The sequence below is a fragment of the Mauremys reevesii genome, linkage group 1, assembly GCF_016161935.1.
Source record: "Mauremys reevesii isolate NIE-2019 linkage group 1, ASM1616193v1, whole genome shotgun sequence".
NCBI classification, from domain to species: domain Eukaryota; kingdom Metazoa; phylum Chordata; order Testudines; family Geoemydidae; genus Mauremys; species Mauremys reevesii.
In genome coordinates, this window is record NC_052623.1 from 65,873,212 (window position 1) to 65,897,402 (window position 24,191).

Genomic DNA, 24,191 nt, shown 5'->3' on the forward strand with positions numbered 1-24,191 from the left:
GCAGAGAGAGATTTTGGGGATGAAAAATTCACCCCTAGGACCTCATGTTGCTAACCCCTGAAGTAGAAGAATCTGTAAACTGAAAACTGAATGAAATAGGTTTAAAAATCCATAAAATCTGTTTTCCAGTTTACCTGGGATCAAGGAAGATTTTAGAATGGTAAGCTTCCCTTTCAGGTCTGGCAGACTTTCCAAGTATGTTTGAATCTCACTCCTGATGAGTTCCATCTCATGGGCAGGAAGTGTTTGTATGTCACTCTGAGGTTCAGCTATTTGTTGGAGGTTGTTTCCTTCACAATCCACCCCAAAATCCTCAAACTGAAACTGGTAAACAGCAGTGAATAAGTGGTCTATAAACACTTCCATTAAGGCTTTCCTTTGTACTGGTAAAATGATTTTAATGATGCTTAAATCCTTTTCATCTAGTTTTTGTTTAATGGTGTACAAGGCAGCAGCTGTACTTGTCTTGCAGACAACCTCAATTCCTTTCTTCAGAATCTGAAAACTGCTGATTACTTTAAGTAACGAATCTTGTTCACTGCTCCTTTCGCTTCTCGGAGTTTGGTAGCACATTATGTAAACAAATGGAGCACTGGCAGAGAAGTGTTTTTCAATCCTTTCTAGTGTGCTACATAATAACTTCTGAATGCCATTAGTTTGTGAGTTCATTTGTAGACTGAACAGATCAATCAGTACTGCTTCTGCCATCTTCCAGTTGATTTAAGGAGTCCTAAAGGTACCAGATATTGAATAAAATGCCTTCCAAAAAAAAAGGAGAACATTATTAGTCTAAATAAGCAAAGTTACAACTTATTATTTGTTGTTTAACATACTGAAAAGTAATGTAATTTCAAATATATTTTCCATTGCATCCAGTGTTCAGAGCAAAAGGAAACTAAAACAGAAGGGAATTGTTCTGCTTGTGTTTAAATGCCCCTACTGCATTCTTTTTGACTTTCTCCAGATCTGAGATGTTAGAAGTATGGCCCACAATATAATCTGGCTTTCACAAATGCATTTTAATGACCTGGGCTCCTTTCCTCCCAAATACAGCTTCTAAGGTGAACTTGAGGTACAGCTTCATGAAGCAGTTGGTGCCTCTTTGTTAACTGTATGCTCTGGAACAGTGGTTCTCAGCCAGGGATTCAGGGCCCCCGGGGGGACCAGGAGCAGGTTTCAGGGGGTCCATCAAGAAGGGCCAGCATTAGACTTGCTGGGGCACAGGGCAGAAGGCTGAAGCCCTGCCACATGGGGCTGAAGCGCAGGACCCTCAGCCCTGCCATACGGAGCTGAAGCTGAAACCTGAGCAATGTAGCTTTGCAGGGGCCCCTGTGGCATGGGAACTCAGGCAATTGCCCTGCTTGCTACTCCCTAACACCGGCCCTGGCTTTTATATGCAAAAAACTAGTTATTGTGACACAGGCGGGCCGTGGAGTTTTTATAACATTTGGGAGGTGAGGGAGGGGAGAAGGGTGTCAGAAAGAAAAAGGTTGAGAACCCTGCTCTGGAGGACATTGAAACCTGGCTCCAAATCCACATGACAAATGAAGAACATTCCTGGATTTCATTGTCACCTTTTTCAAAGCTGGTGTGTCATAGTCCTAGTGGAACTCCTCCAACTGAATACTTATCAAGTTGCTGTATTTGGATCCCACCGTGCTGGATTTGTGTACTCTAAAGCTTCCCTTGATCTGAGTAGGCTCCAACACTGCTCTTTCCTTCACCTCTCTGGCACAATTCTTAGGCACAGGCTCTCTGCCTATTAGCGCTTCATGGAAATGGGACCTCACAGGCCAGCTGCCCTAGATCCCCAAGACCTGTCCTGAGCCCCTGTTGCTTAAGCACACCCATTTCCAGATCTCCAACACTGTGGACACTCTGGTTTACAGCTACCTTTCCAGGAACACGTGATAGTTGAAGCACATACTGCACAGACTTTGCAAAAGGGATTCTAAAACATTGACTCTTTACTTTAGGACAGTGATTCTCAAACTTTTGTACTGGTGACCCCTTCCCACATAGCAAGCCTCTGAGTGCAACCCCCCTTATAAATTAAAAACATGTTTTTATATAGTTAACACCATTATAAAAGCTGGATGCAAAGCGGGGTTTGAGGTGGAGGCTGACAGCTCGTGACCCCCCGTGTAAAACCCTCGCAACCCCGAGTGGTCCCAACCCCCAGTTTGAGAACCCCTGCTTTAGGTGGCCCAAGCGATCTAATATCCAGATAAAACAATAAAATATGTACATACCCTTCCCTGTCTCCAGCACTCTTAGGGCTTAGGTCAGAGACCTCTAGGGCAGTGTTTCTCAAACTGGGATCCCCAGATCCCTGTGGGTCTGCAAGGGTGCTCAAGGGGGGCTACGGGCACCACTGATCAACACCTCCTCCTCCTTCCCTCCCTCCCTCCCAGTGCCTCCTGCATACGGGGAAGAGCTGTTCAGCAGTGTGCAGGAGGTGCTGGGAGGGAGGGGGAGGAGCGGGGACAGGGCACGCTTTGGGGAGGGGATGGAATCATGTCCAGGGCCGCTGGCCCTGCTGATCAACTCTTCCAGATCCTCACCCTTCTGTTCCTGCACAGCATTGCTTTCTCCTTCTGGTCTCTTCCCCCTCTTTCTAAAATGGCTATCGAGAGTTCCTTTTTATAAAGTTGCAGTTTCCTCTGTCATGTGACCTTGTCAGATGTTCAAAGTCCACCACCTGGTGATCTGTTGCCTGAATACTAGGCTTCCTGGCAGAACCGGGTTTTCTTGGTTTGGCCACCTTATTTTTTCCAGGTTTTTCCCATTTGAATAGAAGACTAATCTTCCATTGCTAGCCCTGTGTCATCACCTCTTGGAATTTCATCCCAAAATGGAAGTAAAACACAACAGAGAAGCCAGACTAGCCTTACAATCAAAATGAAGTGTGCAGTTTGGTAAAGATACATACAGAGTTCATAATCTCAAACAGGATTCATAATTGTATGTAGACAGATTCCCCAAATCGTCACAGGGTGTTACAGAGAAACAATCTGTACTCATTCTGTCTCTCATGGGGACTTACAGTTTGTTCCTTTCTTATTATTGTTTCCCTCAAACGGAATTTAAAGTCATCCTGACTAAAAGTGCCCGTTTTCTCTTTGTGTACAGAATACATAAAATATTTCATTTGTGCTATCAAACGCAGAGGACTTGACTGGTCTACTTGAAATACGCTTGGACTCATGATCAAAACCTGACAGCTGGTGACAGTGTCTGTCAAGGGATTTATGACTCTCAATCTCCCTTGGAGTATTATTACATACAACTGATGACACCTACTAGGGAAATCTGCTTGCTAATGAAAATGCATGAGGTAGGTCAAGGCCACAGACCCAACAGCTGTCACCAGAGAACTCAGAACGTACCTTAAGTTACAAGCGGCAATAATAAGGTGGCAGTTGCAGTAGGCACCTTCCTTGCCCTGCTGCTCCCAGTGGAGGGTGCCTGGCCTGTTTGCCTATCAGAAGATCCCAGTTGAATTATAGGCAACATCATACCCCACAAAAGGAAACCTGTCTGGGACAAGACAGGAAACTGCAACTCCCTCTTACCTCATACATATGAGATGGGGAGGGCAAGCAGGGGTCACTGACTCCCACATCTTCCCTCCTTCCTAAAGAAAACACCACCCCTGAAATGAAGGAGGGAGGATGCCTGTTGAAGGAGAAATATCTACCAGCACAATCATTAAGATGTGCGTGTACAGAAAGAAATCCACTAGGGCAAGTATGAGGCTGTGCACAAATGCACATAATGAAGCTGATTTGCTAGTGCATTTGGCCAGTTTTGCATCATATAGCTCCATTGAAAACAATGGTGTTGCACTGGCATTATTTTTATTGCAAATACAACATTTTGTTTACATTAGAGTGGAATTTGATGACTGCTTCTTGAGATATTCACAAAACACTGGGTACTGCTATACAGCCCATTGTGTGACAAGCAAAGCAGTATGTTAGGTTCTCTATAATGTATCATGGTTGTTAAAGTTTGAAAATCCTAATGCTCCATAGAATGTGCAACTGCCAATTCCTTCATCAGAAAAGATTTATTAGAGAGCAGTTCATTGCAGTGCACAGTGAAGGTCTGTAAATTCATGCAGGTTTGAAGACCAAACCTGCAAATTCACTCTCTTCTTCTGCACACCCTCTGAAACACTCAGTACACAAAGCTGGATGATAAGCAGAACCCATGCCACAGACCCTGTCCAAAGAAAAGAAAGGAAGGATAAAATGACAGGAGGGGAGGATCAAAGAGGGAAAAGAGTGGTGCGGACAGCTAGAAAAAGAAAAAGAAGAGAGAGAGAGAAAAAAAAACATTAAATGAAAAAACACAAGTGGTAGAAAAAAGCCAGGTCAGAATAGAAAAATATCATGACAAAAATTTACCAAAAAATTAAACTGAAATCTGAAAATGAAAATAAACTGAATATATTCCCAGTGTTGGACTAGCAAAGACTGCCACTTTCCCTATATTGACCTCCTTTGGAGCTTATCTATCACTCTTATTTTATTTTTTGAAATGTAAAGAGGTATGTGCAGTTTTGAAAAGAGATAAAAAAGCCAGAAAGCATTAACATCTTATGTTAGGTTACTAAGTGAAGACATGCATCAACTCCAGAAAAAATACGGAGGGTGTTTATAGTTCCACACAACACTTTTAATAAATCACTATATATCAACAAGCGGAAAGCCATGGAAATGTAGAAACCACTCTTAACTTAGGAATATTTATGTGTATAAAAGAGACAGAAGTTAGCATTTACAGTTACAAAATACGAAGTACATCCAGTTTCCATAAATAAATATAAGCTCAAAGACATAGGTACACATATTTACTTACAGAGGTGGACAATCCTTTTACAGCTCCCAAGAGAGATCATACAAAATACTCACATACTGTTATGAGCCTTATATATCTGCATAATTGTAAGTCCTGCAGTAGATTTGTGCAAGATGGAAATTCCCTTCCAGGTGAGACGTGAGTGGGGGAAACCCGCCTTTTCTCTGCCTGAGGCCCTGAGTTGCTACTATCACTGTACACCGGAAATCCCAAAGGATACTCAAAGGCACTAACATGATTAATTCTTAGGGTAATACAAAACCAGGAAGCAGTGTTAACCCTGCCATACCAGTTCTGGGCAGCAAGCAACTCGTTGTAATGATATGTGCATCTGCGAGTGATCTGTTCATGTATATGCAGCTTTACATAGCCTCAGAAATGCCTGGAGCCCAAAATAAGAAAATAAATACACGAAGTAGGGGGAAAGGCAGCATAGAAAAATAAAGGCGTTCTCTCTGCTATTGCGTAACTCCCTGCTCTGCGGAGAGGTTTGGCAGTAAATCAAGAAGAGAACAGCCACAGAAAGTTAACTCAAAATTACCGAAAGAGAGAAGGGGCTACAGGAACAGAGATAAGGAAGGATCTGCCTTAGATGCACGGAAACACGTGAAATATTTTTAAAAGGCGTCACTAAAAACAGGAAGTGCTTTTTCATTTTCATAGGAGCCAATAATTCCTGTGAGCCCTTCAGAAATTTTTAACTTCACTGGTACATTAGCATGGCCACAAGAATAAACCATTTCCAGCGATTTTGCAGCCAACAATTGGATTGTGTATGGTACCCGAAGAAAAGTACAGAAAATAAAACTATGATAAAAGTAGAAGACACCACGATAACAGCTGGTGAGAGTGCAGCAAAAGAGGCAAACAAAATGTTAAGAAATAAAAAGACTGGAATACAAAATAATGCCAAAAATATTATAGTGACATGATATTAATTGATATTACCTCACCACCTGAAATATTGTGTTTAGTCTGAAGAGGAGAAGAGTAACAAGGGACATAGTATTATTGAGTAAAATAATGAATGGTGTTGGGAAGGAAAATCAGGTCCTCCTATTTAACCTCTTTCATAACCAGAGAACAAGGAGAAGCCAATGAAACTGATGTTCTCAGCAATTTACAATGAATGCCATCAAATTTTAAAACTGATTAAAAAAAAATCACATTTTAACACAATGAATTAGTTAAGCTAAGGAACTTGTTACCACAAGGCAACATGGAAACAAAGAGCTTAGCATGATTTAAAAAAACCCCCACATTTATACAGATAATGATACCATCAGTTAAATTAAGTAGGATAAAAATTGTAGGGATATAAATCTTCACATTTGAGGGTTGCAATGACAAAAGCATGACCTTTTCCATTTTTTGAATTGCAAAAAAAATCATTTTTCTTATTACTGGAAATGTGAAAGCCTAATTAATAAGAAATTTAAAATTAGAAATGGATACACCTTCATGTTAGAAAACGGAAACAAAAACATTCCCCATAACCCACATTTTACACAAGTTTCTAGAAAATCAGGGTGAGAGTCTGTCCTTCTATGTATGTCTTCACTGCAGAGTTAACTTGTGCTCTTACTCAGATGTTGCCCCTAATCCCACTCCCATCCACACACAAAACCCCCTCACACAAGTTTAGTGGTGCTTTAAACCTCGGCTAGATGGCACAGCTGGGGGCTTAGGCCAGGGCCCAGGTGCTGCTTTCACTCTGACAGGTAACTTGCCCTCTTTACAGTGAGGATTCAGGCTAGGAGATGTAGCACAAAACTTACAGCCCATGGGGTGGGGTAGCAGATGGGGGTGAGCTAAGGTGGTTTTAATACACCTTTATGCCCAGCTGAGCCTGGGGTGTTTTGGGGGTTGGAAAAGCCCACTGGGTAACTTACAAAGCCCTGGCCTAACTTTTCTAAGGCCTGGTCTACATTGGGGGGTGGGGTGGGGTCGAACTAAGGTACGCAAGTTCAGCTACGCGAATAGCGTAGCTGAACTCGAACTACCTTAGTTTGAACTACTCACCCATCCAGACGCCGCGGGATCGAAGTCCGCGGCTCCCCCGTCGACTCCGCCACCGCTGTTCACGGTGGTGGAGTTCCGGAGTCGACGGGAGCGCGTTCGGAGTTCGACATATTGCGTCTAGATGAGACACGATATGTCGAACTCCGAGAAGTCGAACGCTACCCGCCGACCCGGGCGGGTAGTGTAGACTTACCCTAAGGGTATTGCTACATTTCAAGCTGAAAATGTAATGTCCAGCTTAAGGAAGCATGCCCTCACTAGCTCTGATCGATCTATAGTACTAAAATTAGACTGTAAAGGAGCAGGGGCTATCCATCCTGAGTACAATCCCATCCAAGATACTCGTGCATACCTGGGGTGGCTAGCCCCTTCTGCTGCTGCAGCTATCCTGTTTTTAGTGGGCAAGCGCTGACTGAGCTTCCGCTGATCTGTCTCCTTAAGATGGAATTTACACGTCCCGCTCAAAGTGCAGACGTACCTTAAATTACAGCAGCCTCCTAAGGCACAGGTCACTGTGCAGTGCTGGTGAGACGAGAGGCAGACAATTGTGCCAGGGTCCTGAGCTCAGGGTGACCCCCAACACTGTTACGTAAATAGAATGAATAGGGAGAGGGTGGGGCCCCAGTGAACAAGATGTACTGGGCCCCACATGTCTCTTGATGGGCCTGACTGCACAGCCAGGAATCTCAGCCCCACCCCTAAATTAGGGCTTGCAGAGGAGTCCTGTAGCTGTTCATATCTTTCTGCCTTGATAAGTTGCTTACTCTCTTTATTTTGTCCTCTCTTCTCCACCCCTGCACTCCCTTTTGTTTTAATTCTTACACAACCCTTTTCGTCATTTGCTGACACTTCTTTTATATGGTTTTCCCTTCCACTTTCCTTCCTTGTTTGCCAGCACATCCAGACACGCCACCTCTCGCGAATTTATCACGAGAGACGCACTAAGTAAAATTAAGTCCCACTCATGATCTCGCGACAGAACTCTCAAATGTCAGGATTTTTTCCCCAAATTCTGATATTTGAGAGTTCAATCATGAGTGAGGCTTAATTTACTTTAAAATTGCTGTAAGCCCTGGGCAGCGGGGGCTCCCTGCTGTCAGCCAGGGAAGTGGGAGAGGGGACTTTACCGCAGCCCCCCAGGCCTGGGGAGAGTGAAGAACCCTAAGAGGAGCAGAGATGAGGCTGGGAGGGTTGAATTATGGCCTGGGGCAGGGATCGGCAACCTTTGGCAACCTTTGACACGTGGCACATGGTAAGCACCCTGGAGGGCCAGGCTGGTTTGTTTACCTGCCACGTCCGCAGGTTAGGCTGATCGCGGCTCCCACTGGCCGCGGTTCACCATCCCAGGCCAATGAGGGCTGCGGGCAGCAGCATGGACCGAGGGATGTGCTGGCCGCCACTTCCCGCAGCCCCCATTGGCCTGGGATGGTGAACTGCAGCCAGTGGGAGCTGCAATCGGCCAAACCTGCGGACGCAGCAGGTAAACAAACCAGCCCAGCCTGCCAGGGCTGGTGCAACCATTTAGGCAAACTAGGTGGTCGCCTAGGGCGCCTAGTGGTTGAGGGCGCCTAAAAGCCTGCTCAGGCGAGGAGGTGGAGTGGAGGTGAGCTGGGGTGGAGGGGGTGAGTGGGGAGGGCCACCCGCAGTAACGGGGGTGGGGGGGGGGCGCAGAGGGGAACCGCTCCCTGCCCCAGATCACCTCCACTCTGCTTCCTCTGCTGAGCACACAGCCCCCGCTCTAAGTCTCCTCCAATCGGTGCCGCAAGCCTGGGAGGGAAGGAGAATTAGAGCAGTGCCGGCGTGCTCAGCGGAGGAGAGCTGGGGAGGGCTCCCCAGGCAGGGTTAGCTGCCGCAGCGGGCGGAGTTAGCTTCCACGGGGGGCTCCCCGGGTGGTGTTAGCTACCGCGTAGTGGGGTGGTGTTAGCTGCCGTGGAGGGGGGCGAAGTTAGCTTCCACGGGGGGGGGGCTCCCCAGGCCGGGTTAGTTGCTGTGGAGGGGATTCTCAAGTGGGGAGTAGCTGCTGCAAGGGGGGGCTCCCCGGGTGGGGGGAGGGTTAGCTGCCACGGTGGATGGGGTTAGCTGCTGTGGGGTGGGGCTCCTCATGGGAGGGGCGGGTGGGCGTAGTTAGCTGCCACGGGGGGGGGCGGTAGGTGGGGTTATCGGGGGTGGTGGTGCAAGGTGGATGTTTCGCCAAGGGCGCGAAACTTCCTTGCACTGGCCCTGCAGCCCACAGGATGCTTACCCTGGCAAGCCACAAGCCAAAGGTTGCCGATCCCTGGCCTGGGAGTTTCCTGAGGGGGCTGAAGTGAGGAGGGTGGGGACTGATGGGTAGAGGGGCTGTATTGATGGTGGGTTCTGAGCATATGTGGTGAGTTCTGGGAGGGTAAACTGAGGGCAGTGGGGGTCGATAGTGTAGGGGCATTGAACTGATGGGGTGGTGATGATCGGGCTGGGGGACTGAACTGATGGGGGTCTGGAGGACAGGATTAATTGCTGAGCAGAATATGGGCAGATGTGGGGGTGAGAGCACCTGCAGCAGGGGCCAGAATAACCTTATCCGGTACACGTGGAAGAGTGGGCAACACTAATTGTCACATGCACATACCCTGGGGACAGGCCAGGTGGTTTTTTGTTTGTTTGTTTTCAAAAATCAAGAGACTGGCCTAAAAAACATATCATTTTTTAAAAATTGTTATGATTTTTTGGGCCAATCCCAAGATTTTGGAGGGTCCAACTCACCATTTTTGATCTCCTGAAGTTGGCAATACTGCATTTCCCCTTTACCTCCTTGTCTCCCTGCCGGCTCTCTCCTGCTTAGACGCTCCCTTCAGCTTTGTCGATTCTTCTCTCTCATTTCGCCCCTCTTTAGAGACGCTCCCTAACCCTGGCAGGGGCGAGCCACCACAGGTTTCCTGCCCTGAGGGAGCAGGCAGCAGCAGGCCCTGCTCTGGGGCTGTGTGACACTGAGGCGGGGACCGCAGCAGTTTCCTTTGCTTCCCCCCTCACCCCAAGGTGCACAGGGGTTGGTTGTGGCACTGCAGGTGACCCCGCCACACACACACACTCCCTTTTCTTTGTTTGCAGGTTTCTTTTTAATGCCACAACCTCTAGCCCCCTCCCCACTGCCTGGTGGAATGGGAGGGGGCACACCCGTTGGCTCTAATTCATACACCACACCCCGGTTTCCTGGCACACTCCTCCCCTCAGAGGGGCTCTCACAAAACCTTTCTCCAGGGCCATCAGAGCCAGCGCTAGGCATAAACAGACTGAGCGATTGCCTAGGGCCCCAAGCAGCTCAAGAGGGCCCCCTATTAATTATTAGTATGTGTGTGGGGGAATATTCCTGCTTAGGGCCCTCTGTGGGCGAGCACTGCCTCTGAGGGCAATACTAACTGATGCTTAGCCACTTACTGGATGACTTCTGTATTAGAATTAATCCTGAGTCAACTCCTATGGGCAGCCCCCTGGCTGTAAAAGGCCCAAAACACACATGTCACATCTCCCCTGCACATAGCCGCCAGGGAGCAAAGGCCGCACAGAGGGAATGTGACTCCCACACACTATGGAGCAGATCTGTTTAACCTCAGGTTTTCATCAGGGGAATTTCTCAGGGCTGCAGAACAGCCAACCCTAAGGATTAAAAATATTTTTTTTAAAAGTCATGAATCAGGCCTCAAAAAATTAAATGATTGTCTTAAATATCATGAGCTTTTCTTTCAAAAATAATAAATGTGGGGGCCTTTTTATTTTCCTTCTGATTCTTGAGGCTTTAAGGTTTTTGTTTTCTCTGCAAGCACCAGGGCCAGAAATTTACTCTTTAAAAAATGATAACTTAGATTCTGACACAATAATATTACTTCAGAAGCTTGGGCTTTAAGCAAAACATAAAATATTATCGTGACTCATAATACCATCCTGTGTGGTAATATTAGGACTGCTCCCATAATTTCAAGACTATTTATTTATGCCACAGATACGTCGTCCACAGAAATTGCAGCTGCCAAAGTAATGTTGAATAGAATAGAGGGTGAATTAAGAATGTAGACAGGCCAAGGGTTCAGGAGTCCCACTAGTATTCAGTTTCACCTAAAGAAGCAGGCATAGTTGTTTTCCTGATTTAAAATAAATTGAAATGTATTTGATCATTATCCCTGTCCCTCCCTTAACTCAAAATGGTATAGAGAAATCATCTGAAAGGAAAATCTCTACATTTTTCTATTGTGGACAAAAATGCTGGAAAATGGAGTACTCCTCAGTGGCTCTCCTAATTGAGCTATGGCTACATTGTCCATACACAGCAGATCTCCACGAGGCCAAAACTGTATGGGGAAAAGCAGCTGCTCATGTCCAATATTCCCCACAGACCCAGTTCATGGCTAAATTATGTGCTGGTGACTGCAGTTTAGTACTGAAGATATCCTTAATATGTGCCCCTTTTGTGAACATTTTTTTTCCAGAGCATTTAGCCAGTTTACTTGACTCTACAGTGATTTTCTGTATTTAATTAACCTTTATTTGAAGTGATACAAACAATATCAATAGGCTTCAGGTAAATGGTTGTAAATGAAGTCAATCTGACAAACACATTGTGTTCTCTATTATTGTTTCATTACTGTGTCTTTTTTTCAGTTTTTTTGTTTTACCTGAAGAAGGGATAAAGGGGTAAATAAGCAATTTAATTAGGCCTGTCACTTAATCACAGTTAAGTTACGTGATTAACTCAAAAAAATTAATCGTGATTAATCACAGTTTTAATCACACAGTTAAACAATAGAATACCAACTGAAATTTATTAAATATGTTGGATGTTTTTCTACATTTTAAAACATATTAATTTCAATTACAATGCAGAATACAAAGTGTACAAGTGTACAGAGCTCACTTTATATTATGTTTATTATAAATATTTGCACTATGAAAATGATAAACAAATAATATTTTTGAATTCACTGCATACAAGTACTGTAGTACAATCTCTTTATCGTGAAAGCGCACCTTACAAATGTAGATTTTTTTTTGTTACATAACTGCACTCAAAAACAAAACAATGTAAAATTTTAGAGCCTACAAGTCCACTCAATCCTACTTCTTGTACAGCCAATTGCTAAGAGAAATAATTTTGTTTACATTTACGGGAGATAATGGTGCCCGCTTCTTATTTACAATGGCACCTGAAAGTGAGAACAGACGTTCACATGGCACTTTTGTAGCCGGCAATACAAGGTATTGTGATACAGCATGGCCAGAGGGCAGCAGGAGAGTGTTAGCAGGGAGCCTTATTCCCTGCAAGGGGAGGAAGGTTTGCTATAGATTAACTAGAGCACCTGAAGCCAATTAGAGCACCAGCAGTCAGTCACATGATATAAACCCTCTGCTTCAGTCAGACAGTGTGGGTGTTGGAGCAGGAAGGTTTGGTTGGAGCAGAGAGCGGTTTGAAAGAGTTGAAGCAGAGAACAGTTTTGAAGAGAGACAAATGGAAAGTTTGGAAGAGTGCTGCGATGGGCTGAGAAGTCCAAAAACCCTAGGTAAGGGGCACCTGGCTTGTGTAGAAGGAAGGCAAGAAGCCCCTCCACAAGCTGAAGGGCAGGAGAGGGAAGTAGCCCAAGGGAAGGAACCACCAGTTCAAGTGGTTCATCACTAACCTCAGGGCCCCTGGGTTGGGACCTGGAGAAGAGGGCGGGCCCAGGTCCCTCCCTCTCCACTGCACTCCACTCCTCAAGGACACTAGTGGGGTAATTAAAAATACCGGTTCAAAGGCAAGCAATGGCACCCTGAACCTTCCCCAAAGAAGAGAAAGCGCGAGACCCAGCATAACAGTACCGGCAATTTGCCACAGTATTTATGTGCTGAACATGCTAAACATTCATATGCCCCTTCATGCTTTGGCTGCCATTCCAAAGGACATGATTCCATGCTGATGATGCTCGTTAAAAAATAATGTGTTAATTAAACTTTTGACTGAACTCCTTGTGGGAGAATTGTATGTCTGCTACTCTGTGTTTTAACCACATTCTGCCATATATTTCACACTATAGCAGTCTCGGATGATGACCTAGCATGTTGTTCCTTTTAAGAACACTTTCACTTCAGATTTGATAAAACACAAAGAAGGTACCAATGTGAGATTTCTAAAGATAATTTCTAAAGATAGCTACAGCACTTGACCCAAATTTTAAGAATCTGAAGTGCCTTCCAAAATCTGATTGGGATGGGGTGTGGAGCATGCTTTCAGAAGTCTTAAAAGAGCCACACTCCAATGCGGAATCTGCAGAACCCAAACCACCAAAAAAAATAAAAAATCAACCTTCTGGTAGTGGCATCTGACTCAGATGATGAAAATGAACGTGCATTGATCTGCACTGCTTTGGATCGTTATCGAGCAGAACCCATCATCAGCATGGACAGACGTCCTTTGGAAGGGTGGTTGAAGCATGAAGGGACATATGAATCTTTAGCACATGTGGCACGTAAAAATTTTGCAATCCTGGCTACAACAGTGCCATGAGAATGCCTGTTGTTACTTTCAGGTGACACTGTAAACAAGAAGTGGGCAGCATCTCCTGCAAATGTAAACAAACTTGTTTGTCTTAGCGATTGGCTGAACAAGAAGTAGGACTGAGTGGACTTCTAGGCACTAATGTTTTAAATTGTTTTATTTTTTAATGCAGTTATTTTTTGTGCATAATTCTAAATTTATAAGTTCAACTTTCATAATAAAAAGATTGCACTACAGTACTTGTATTAAGTGAATTGAAAAATACTATTTCCATTATTTCTACAGTACAAATATTTAAAATAAATATAAAGAGAGCACTGTACACTTTGTTTTGTGTTGTAATTTAAATAAATATACTTGAAAATGTGTAAAACATCCAAAAATATTTATATAAATGGTATTCTTTTATTGTTTAATAGCATGATTAATCACACGATTAATTTTTTTAGTCACTTCACAGCCTTAAATATAATAGGAGTTTATGATTAAGTTGCATCAATCATACATTGCTGTTGCAATGTTAGAATTACATTAGAATTGTAAGCAAACAATATGGGAACAGATCCTTAGCACACGTAGGGACCATATGCAGCTATGACTGTTCATACCAGATGAGGATCTGCCCCATGAACCAGCAGGAAGAACATTTATAATGCTCAAAGGACAAATTTTAGTTTTACAGAAGAAACACAGCAGTGTAGATTTTGAATGCTCTATCATCATTTCCTTTGAGTTTCAGACCATTCATTATGTTTCCTTGATGATCAAAAATGGACCAGGAGGAATAATTTATTGATCTGGGTTCTTATATGAAGAGTAAGTCCAAGAATATTTTGAAAGTATTGTCCTTTGTCTTTATCAACTGTTTAACATGGGAATCAAACTAGACTATGTGAAAACAATATATTTTTATTCTGTGTTCTTACAATATTACCCTTTTGTCTAGAAATGGCTAAGCAAAATTCTCCATCATTAGTTGAAGTTGTAAAACAAGTAGCAGAACAGCAATATTCGCAAGCATCAGAAATAGAAAAAAGCAAAATAGTTCTTTCTCAGTTACAGGTAAGATCTAATTTAGAATGTTGAATTTACAATGTAGTACAATAGACAAGGATGTATTACTATGAATAAGGGAAGCTGATATTTCTCTATTTTTCTGGGGTATCTTAATTCAAAGTTAAGGCAGTTAGTCCATTCTTAAAAACAATGAGGAGTCCGGTGGCACCTTAAAGACTAACAGATTTATTTGGGCATAAGCTTATGTGGGTAAAAAACCCACTTCTTCAGATGCAAGTCTCCATGCATCTGAAGAGGTGGGTTTTTTACCCACAAAAGCTTATGCCCAAATAAATCTGTTAGTCTTTAAGGTGCCATCAGACTCGTCGTTTTTGTGGATACAGACTAACACGGCTACCCCTCTGATACTTAGTCCATTCTTAATTTACCGCGTTGTACTTAGGCTTTGTCAAAAATTATATATGCCTATGTCATTATGGTGCAGTTTTAACAGAAGTTTTATTCTTTTATTTTGCAAAAATTTAATTGAATGGCAAAACCCAAAACATAAAACATAAGCTTAGGCCATTTTTTCATGGTGGATTGATTTAAAAAAATGAAGGGTTTGATAAAGAAAGGATAATAAGAGTTTAAAAATCACCCTATAAATTTTTCCACTGGATTATGTCACTTTTTGGTATCCTTTTTCAAGAAACCTAAAATCCTTTGGGACATGTGGGTTTTCACTGGATGGGGTGTGTCCTGCCTCAGCCCTCACTGCCGTGCGTGTAGGTTTTGTTTGGTAATGTATTATATACTGGATGTATATAGCTCTGGCTAAGATTGCATAATGGTTTCTGTTCTGATCCTTGCAAAAAACTTGCTTGGTTTTTTGAAACTCTCACCTTTTGGACTGAACTATTCAGCTTTGATTTCTATCTGAAAGTTATATTTTTAACATGGGGAGAGTAAAAAGGAAATACATTATTCCCAAGCTAAAAATATTCTTGCAGCTATTTTTTGGAATAGTCCTACATATAAAACAACCAAGGTTTGAAATTTTGTATGAAAAGTAATTCCTATTAGAGAGCAGTGTACACTTTTCCTCCTGACAAAATCTGTTTTGATTTGACCAAGTTACATGTATTGGGAAATAACATATTGAGTATGCATATTGAGTAGATTGTTTTTGCTGAGCTCAATGGGCACCTAAGGAAGATAGGTTTCAGAGTTGCATGTGTTTATTAATAATAATAGGAGATGTACCTATCTCTTAGAACTGGAAGGAACCTTGAAAGGTCATTGAGTCTAGCTCCCTACCTTTACTAGCAGAACCAAGTACTGATTTTGCCCCAGACCCCTAAATGGCCCCCTCAATGATTGAACTCACAACCCTGGGTTTAGTAAGCCACATTCAAACCACTGAGCTATCCCTCCCCTTCTGTAGTCTGTATTTGTAAAAAGAACAGGAGTATTTATGGCACCTTAGAGACAAATTTATTTCAGCATAAGCTTTCGTGGGCTACAGCCCACTTCATCGGATGCATGCAGAGGAAAATACAGTAGGAAGATATATATATATACACACAGAGAACATGAAACAATGGGTGTTACCATGCACACTATAAGAAGATAGTTTCACAATCAGTGGCAAGTCACCCATACTGCTGAAATCATAAGGAGAATCACCACTGAGTGATGGGCTCCTGCTGTCTTTTTAAGGTGCATAAGTTAGGGGCCCCTTTATTACCTTATCAATCTACTATTTACCTTAGTAGCTCCCCTGCACCTTCCCCAGTTTGGGAGCTCTAAAGTTGCACAGAAGAGGAGTCCCCTCTTTTGGATCTTCTAAGGTCTGTGGAACAGTAGCTTCCTTCTTTAGACCTTCTTGGGCACATGACGCAGGGATTCCTTTCTGCAGACAATTTTTATGGCTCACCAGAGGGAACCTTGCTCTGGCATGCCATGAAAGCTTTTATCACCTGCAGGAGAGGTGCCTCCTCCCGCAGACTTCCTAAGGGGTGTGCAGCAGAATATTGAGATATTGTTGCAGCAAATAGTTCTAGATTATAATATTTACACAGGTTATATGCAACTTTTGGGAAGCCCACAGAGCTTCAAAGTCCTGGACAATTACACTCATTCATTTTCTTTTAGTTTCTTCATTTTTTGAACCTAGAACATTCCATACAAAAGCTAGCACTAATGTTAAGGTTGAATAGTTATGAACTCAAAAGTCAGGAAACACCAAAATTAAGATTGTATGTACATCTCTAACTCTACTTCCTTATGTGTATTTCACAGAAAGCACATAAAACAGTCGTTTCTTCTCCAAAATTCAAGATCTTTGCCATTAGGACCTTTCACTTGTCTATCCTAGATGGCTGGTAGATCAGAGATGATGCCCAGTTTTATTCATAGATATTAAGACCAGAAGGCACCATTATCATCAGATAGGCTGATTTACTTAATAAAGGTCATAGAATTTCATGAACTGATTCCCACATCAAGCCCATAAATCTGGCAGAGCTACAGCTTGATTTAAAGTGATTGAAAATCCACCACAGCCCTGGATAAGTTGTTCCAATGGATAATTACCCTCACTGTTAAATATTTTCAAATTATTTCTAGTCTGAATTTGCTTAATTTCAGCTTCCAGCCATCAAATCTCATTATGCCTTTGTCTGCTAAATTAAAGAGCCATCTATTGTCAGAAATCTTCTCCCCATGTAGGTACTTACAGACCTTAATCAAGTCACCTCTTAACCTTCTCTTCGATTAACTAAACAGATCTCACTTCTTTAGACTCTCAGTGTAAGGCAGATTTTCCAGACCTTGAATCATTCTCATAGATCTTTCCTGAATCCTTTATTATTTTTCAACATCCTTTTTAAAATGTGGACACCAGAACTGGACACAGTATTCCAGTAATAGTCTCTCTAATGTTGTGTATGGTGTTAATACCCTGCTCCTACTTGATATTCCCCTGCCTATACATCTAAGAACCATATTTGCTCTCAGCATCTGCATTACAAGGTTAGTGTTTAGCTGGTTGTCCTCAGGACCCTTAAATCCATTTCTGAGCCTTCCAAAATACAGTCCATAGTCCTATTAATGTGCCCTAGATTCTTGGTTCCTAAATGTATGACCATGCATTTAGTTGTATTAAAACATTTTGATCAAGTAAGCCCAGTTTACCACAAAATTGAGATCTCTCTGTAGAGATCTCTCTATAGAAATCTGTCTTTATCATCATTTATCTCTCCACCAATTATTGTGTCATCAACAAACTTTACCAGTGTTGATTTTATATTTTCTTCCAGATTACTGATAAAGAGATTAAATAGCATTGGGCCCAGAGCAGATCCCTGTTGTAGCTCATTAGAGATGAGTCATTGGATGACAATTCACCATTTACAACTACATTTTAGATGAATCACTTAGCCAGTTTTTGATCATTTTAATATACGATTTTGTATATTGCTATTTTTTCCCCTCAGAATGTCAGGTGGTACTAAGTCAAATACCTTCTAAAAGTCCTGGAGATCACAAGATTTAGGCTTATCTAGACTAGGAAAAAGTGGTTGATGCTAGGAAGATCTGAGTTAACATAAGTTGACAGGAACTAAGGACCATCACTACCTCCCACTGCAAGTGAAAGGCATACTTCCTTGACCTAAAATAAACACATAGCAGTACATACATTTTTACAAAACTCCATACCTAAACAATAAACCTTACACTGCACATGCAATTCTCCCCCTCGGGAGAACATGAGAAAGAGAGAACAAACTTCACCTGACAGATGTTATTCATGTCACTTAATGTATTATTGGAAGGCACTCAGATATTATGGTGATGAGAGCAGTGTAAGAACCCAGATCAAACTGAGTTAGCTAAACCCAATTAACTCAGCCACTTTTCCTAATATAGATGCAGAGCAACACCTTTACCTTGGTTTTAGTCTGTTGTCTCCTTATTTTACCCCACATCCACAACAGGAAAAGTAGTCGAGTTTAGTTTGGCCTAAACTCCTAGCTTAGATAAAACATTAGGGAGACTGATACGGTTAGGGTCTCTGACACATCCAACTATACATCATCTGAATATGAAGAAGCTGAACCCATTTGAAAGATACCAGATTTCATGTACACTTATCTTTAAGACCAATCCAATAAAACCTCAGATATTGTCACTTATCATGTCTGTTCGTGATGATTTTAGGAAATGGAACTCTAGTGAGCTATTCTATTCAAACTATTTTTAAGTTGCATAGATTTCTTTATTGTGTGTTCTGTATTAAATGAAAAGAATTAATTCTGTTAACTAAATGTAGATGATATTGTTTAAATAGCTTGCTGCTATACTCCCAAACATTGGCTCTCCACTGATAGGAGAATATTACAATATTTTACAGGCTGAGCTTCAAGAACTTGAAAAACAAATGGAGTCTACTTTATTAGAAACAAAGGCAACAGAAAGGCAAATTTATCAGCAAGATGATGACATAGAAACTACAAAATATCACTATGAAAGTCTGGAGTCCCAAGTGAGATCCCTGTATGCTGAAAAGATAAAGCTGAAACTTGACACGGAAGCAGCACAAGAAGAATTTGAGATGATGCTTGCAAGAAATGGTGCATATCATGAGAAAATAATGGCTCATAAAGAGCGTTATTGGGAAGCAGAAAGCAAAATGCCAGTTATGCTCGAACTTGCTAAAAAACGAGACATGGTTAAAGAGCTAAAGACAAAGAAAGAAGAATTAATGAATGACCTCCAGAATCCTGAAGGACAAGTTATAAAACAAGTGCAGGTCAGATGTTTCTGTTTCTAGATACCTTTCCTATTGTGTACAAAAATATTTTACAATTTTAAATAATAATCTGGTCTACCTTTGCAGTGCTTGCTATGGTGTGCGGAAACGTGTAATATCTGGGTTCATTGCCCAAGCTAGATTGAGTAAATAGTGATCTTAGTTTACAGTAAAAATGGTACTGGCCACTATTCGTGATGTTTGATTCCAAAAGCTAAGTTCACCTGATATAACAACATTAACTTGGCTGTGAAAAACTACAGTGCGGTCAGCTAAAATGCATCAGTTGCTTCCACGTTATTTGTAGGATACTGCAAGGTCTTTGATAAACCTACATATACACTTTTCAGAACACACACTGTATATCCCTGTAAATGTTACTACATTACCACTGTCAGCAAACAGCACAGTGCTTAGTTGGTAACAAATTGTACTTGAGCTATGTGAGAACAAAAGGTGGAGGGGTGAGAAAAGATGACAGAAGAAGGGAGAGGAGAAAAAATATCAATTTTGATATGTATAATCTCTAGCATGTGTGTGTGTGTGCACATGTGTAATTTTAATGCTTTATTAAATTTGTAAAAGTTAAAGCAGTCTGAGCTGCAAAAATGTACAGCTATAGAGGAAAACTAAGTAACTGCATATTTGAAATTGTCTCAGAATCACAGAGTGTAGTTCTGATGTAACTTACACTGGTATAAATCAGAAGTAACTCCACTGGAGAATGGAGTTACACTATTATAATAGTAATGTGAGATTAGATTAAACCTACAGCTCTCAGACTGAAAAAAAACAAATTTCATAATAAACCAAGTCTTGCAACAAGATTAATGGACAAAATTAAGGCTTGACATGGGAAGGTTACGTCTCATACTGACTACAGTGGGGGTTGTACCTGCTTATGTAAGGGCTAAGTTTGTTCAGGGTTTAGTGTCTCTTTCTTACATAAATGGCATTGAACTTTTACAATTGTTCAAATATGCCATAATCTGTACTTTCCCCCGGCTCAGATCTATAGTGGAAAAAGTGTATATTACATAGGTGATCAAGTGATTATATGCACTATAGCTTAGAATTTAAGGTTTATGTAAATATATAGAGACATCTATATTCACATCTGGTGCTATAAAGAGGAACATGGAAGATATGCTGTCTTTTTGCTGCCTGTAAACTCAATTAATTGTTCTGCATTCATTCTGTGGCTTGTGATTGCATATACTTTAAATTCCATGTAGCTTTTCTACAATAAAAAAGCCTATGTAGAATGAAGGTTTTATCTTGTTGTAATCCCCTCTTTCTTCTCTGAGAATGAAGTCTGTATAGAAGCCAGCTTTTTTATTAGAAATCATTTAGTTATGTAGGCGACATTGCTATTTGAGCATTATCATAGAAAATTACAATAGGTGAGATATGATTTATTATGTGTAAATCCATTTACAAATGTGACCCTTCTACCAGGTGGAGTCAGCAGCAAAAAGGGCCAGGTTCACTATCAAGGGGTTTATCTTAACGCTATAAAACAGAACTGGTTTGAGCCCCCACCCAGTAATCTGGGAAAATTGAACACTACCTCCAGGCGCCTTTAAGAGGCAATACGTACGCACTCACAAGCACTGAATCTATGTCTAACCAACAAGAACTTTTATTAAAAGGGAAAAGGAAGCAAGCATTAGTTTGGGAAAACACCACAATCATATTCAAAAGTAGGTGATCATGTGATCACCCCACCCCAGAGTACGCTGGGCAGTGTCCTTCGCCCCAGGTTCTCACCTGACAGTGTGAAAGTCCCACAAACAAGTGTTCCTTTAACAAGCCACTCCCCTCTCCCTCCACTGCACCCCACTCGCAGTTGCTGTCCTGGGTCAGCAAAGATCTAGAGCCATAGCCACAGCAATTGGCTCATAGTTGCCACCATTCGCTCTGTATCCCTGCCCGCTGCCATCACTGCACTGCCGTTCGCTCTACTCCCATTGGCTGCTACACCATCGCTTTCTCTGCTGCCACCTGTAGCTCTTCTGTAACCTCTGTGACACTATGTCTTGAGATCCAACCACCTAACCCAGCTCTCAGTGATTTCTGCAATTCATGGGAATCTCACAGCCTCTGCAGGCTGTTTTGCTGAAATGCTGCCCCACAGCAGGTCTAAGAGCAGGTCTACACTTAAAATGCTGCATGGGCACAACTGTGCCACTGTAGTGTAGACCTGGCCTAAGGATTAGCATTTGGAACTTGTTTTCAGAGACTTCAGCTATAGTGATCGCTTAAAAAATCAAAAGACTCTCAACTGAATTTAATTACCTCTGTCTTTAAAAAGTGGGGAGAGGAGTATCAAATAGCATCTAAGACATTTAGAAAGAACCCACGCCACCAGGTCACAACCACAACCACAACCGTCCCCGTCCCCGTCCCTGCTCCCCTTTCATTGAGATTTGGCATCCCTATCCGCTGCTTAGCAAGTGCAGTTCAGTTGAGGGTGACCCTCTCAATCAGCACGTGCTAAGCACAATTCTGCTGCCCTTTACTATAAGGATAAAATTTATTTACCCCTGCACTCAATGCTAAAGTGATTTTTAACCTGACACCAGCCAAAATTGATCACTTTGGCAAAACAGTTTGTCTGCTGAATACTGAGGCAGAGTAGGTGTGTTCATGTAAATACAGTGGGGTCCTCAAGTCTTTTTCCCCCAGCTCATCACTAGATGTCAGGGGAGAGCTCATTCCCTGCTTACACTTTGATAAGCACAATAGCCATAATTCCATCAGCATTAGATTTCACATGGGAGGAGAATGTAGTTCACATATTATGCACATTATTCCCCATAATTGAATTTTTAAAGTTGACTATTAGTCTTGTATATATTCACACTTCTAAATACTTTTTAAAAAAAAAAAGTTGTGTGCAATAGTGTGCTAGATAAATTCAAATGGTTGCATCCTTGTAGCTGTAGTCATGTCCCTGAGCAATACTACTGTTTAGTTTTTGTAACTTTATCAATCCATATGATTTGCTAGGTAGGCAGGAAGTTTAAGTCAAACTTTTAAATTGTTGAACTTATTTCTTTAGCTAAAGTCAACGCTTATGCAAATAGATTGTTAAAATGACATTACAGAAGGTAAACCATTCGTATTAGAGTTATCTTTGTTTTACAAATGGGGTTTGGGTTTTTTTTGTTTTTAATTGTAATTTTTGTTTTTGTTTTTAATTCCCACTTGTATCTTCAGGAAGAAATTACACATTTAATAGAGGAAGTTACTATAGTAAAAGAGTCTATCAATGAAAAGAAAAAAATGCTTGAAGAAGAGAAAAAAGTGCATGCTAAGCTTAGAAAAGAGATTGAGGTAAGGTTTAGAGTTATTTGACTAGAATATAATTACAGTCATATGACAGAACATACATATTGTAATTGAAGTTGTAAAATATTTTACTAAACAGGTTGCTACATATCTAAGCATATACATTAACCAATGATAACACCATTAGACTCAAATCCTGAAGAATATTTAATATTGGTAGAACTCATCTAACCTTGAGAGCAGATATTTGAATTTTTGAGAGCATGGGAAAAATTTTAGTCATCAGCATTCAGGGCTTCAGCTTTGGCACTGGGTCCCTGCATGTCTAATGCTGGCCCTGGGGACCCCATTAAAATAGGGCCATGACCCACTTTGGGGTCCTGACCCACAGTTTGAGACCCACGGATCTAACTTATTTCTCTAGTAAGCTAAGTTATCGTCAAATCCAGTTTTTGAGGAATGAAAAAGTATCTTCATCCTCTGCTCTTTGTATCGTCTATAGTCTTTTCTGTACAAATTAACGTTTGCCAGAGCAGTGCAGCTTTCCTGACCGTAGAGCCCTGCCAGCTACATTAGTCTGAATCTTTGTGTTTCATGTGTTACCTGCAAACAGCCCTCAGATGTATTTTATTCTATTTTATTAGGTACAGAATAAAAGATGTGATGCTATTCTAAAACGTTTGCATTGCCAACTGAACAAACTCCAGTCGAACAGAAGACAGTGGCACTGGAATATTCAACAGATGGAAAAAAAGGCAGCTGAATTAAGAAAGTGTCTTGGAGTAACAGAGTGATATATAGTACAGTACAATAAAATGCTCAGCAATTTATAACATATGTCATCCTTTATATATAACAGGTGGTTGTTGGAAATAATCCCTTGAACCTTGGACTAAGGATGAGTGATTTTTCCTGCTCTGTGCCCTAGAATACTTTGTGTTCTGTGCCAACTTTAATGGCCTAAAGCAATGTTCTCTTTTGTTCATGGGGCCAGTGACTTCTCAGGAAGGAATTTATTACAATTCCCAGACTGCTTTCAAAATCATCTACCAACATTTGCAAATCCCTTAAGACCATATAAATTTGGAAAGTTCCTTTTTGTTTGGTTGGATTTTTTTAATATTTTTTTTAGATCAAGTTCTGCATTGTTTTTCACTCTGGGAAATTTATATGAGGTGGATAATTGCATTTAATGAGATACAAAAGCTTCAGATCTTTCATGCACAGCTCTAATCAGTGCAGTGTACTAAGTAACTCTGAGCTCTCTGGTAGTATTTTGCCATGTGGAAGAGTCAGCTGTGCAAGATACTATAGCTTTCCTGCTCTCCGTGTGCCAGGATTCCCCTTGCCCTAGCACAAGTGTGTGGGAGAGAAAGAAGACATATATAGTCTTTCCTGCTTGCTTACCATGAAAGGGCCTGGGAAAATCATGGTTTAAGGATTGCACCTCCTAAAACAATCGCTCTCAGAGCTCCTGGTAAGGCTGTGCAGGACTACACTACCCCTTATTCAGAGTTGTGGCTAAATGCCACAGTCTAACTCTATGGAGGCTAAAGCATGGGTAAAATTAATTCTAGTAAATAAAGATGGAGACCAGTTTTGTTTGAAACACACAGATGTATGTTTTCTGGGGTTGGGTGATGCAAGGAATGTAAAGAGTAAAATGGCAGTTTAGGATAACATGATGCTGCAAATTCCTCC

The 24,191-nt window shown here is 41.6% G+C and overlaps 2 protein-coding genes across 12 annotated transcripts in view; one reads left to right on the forward strand and one right to left on the reverse strand.

Annotated features, from left to right (window-relative positions):
• LACC1 (laccase domain containing 1) overlaps positions 1 to 24,191 on the reverse strand; it is a 44,660-nt gene that overhangs the window by 7,564 nt on the left and 12,905 nt on the right. The window contains exons 1-3 of one of the 11 annotated variants that reach the window (XM_039521052.1): positions 4,920 to 5,366; positions 3,390 to 3,536; positions 135 to 759 (exon numbers count right to left, since the gene is read on the reverse strand). In XM_039521052.1, the coding sequence (XP_039376986.1) occupies positions 135 to 708 (574 nt within the window). In that variant the 5' untranslated portion in view covers positions 709 to 759; positions 3,390 to 3,536; positions 4,920 to 5,366. Of the gene's footprint in view, positions 1 to 134; positions 760 to 2,252; positions 2,512 to 2,564; positions 2,913 to 3,389; positions 3,537 to 4,866; positions 5,367 to 9,627; positions 9,835 to 10,299; positions 10,393 to 24,191 lie in introns of those variants that run through there. The other 10 variants (XM_039521059.1, XM_039521057.1, XM_039521056.1 and 7 more) reach the window with 10 other exon arrangements.
• On the forward strand, positions 14,182 to 23,664 carry CCDC122 (coiled-coil domain containing 122). Its single transcript, XM_039521062.1, has 5 exons — positions 14,182 to 14,200; positions 14,331 to 14,446; positions 18,798 to 19,196; positions 22,419 to 22,535; positions 23,135 to 23,664. Exons 1-5 carry the CDS (start codon positions 14,194 to 14,196, stop codon positions 23,282 to 23,284), a joined length of 789 nt encoding a protein of 262 aa, XP_039376996.1. The 5' UTR covers positions 14,182 to 14,193; the 3' UTR covers positions 23,285 to 23,664.

What these genes read in the sequence shown, in the direction of transcription:
- CCDC122 (XM_039521062.1), top strand. An exon ending in TAGTTCTTTCTCAGTTACAG is followed by an intron (nt 14,447 to 18,797) that starts GTAAGATCTAAT and finishes AATATTTTACAG; the next exon opens with GCTGAGCTTCAAGAACTTGA. An exon ending in AGCTTAGAAAAGAGATTGAG is followed by an intron (nt 22,536 to 23,134) that starts GTAAGGTTTAGA and finishes CTATTTTATTAG; the next exon opens with GTACAGAATAAAAGATGTGA.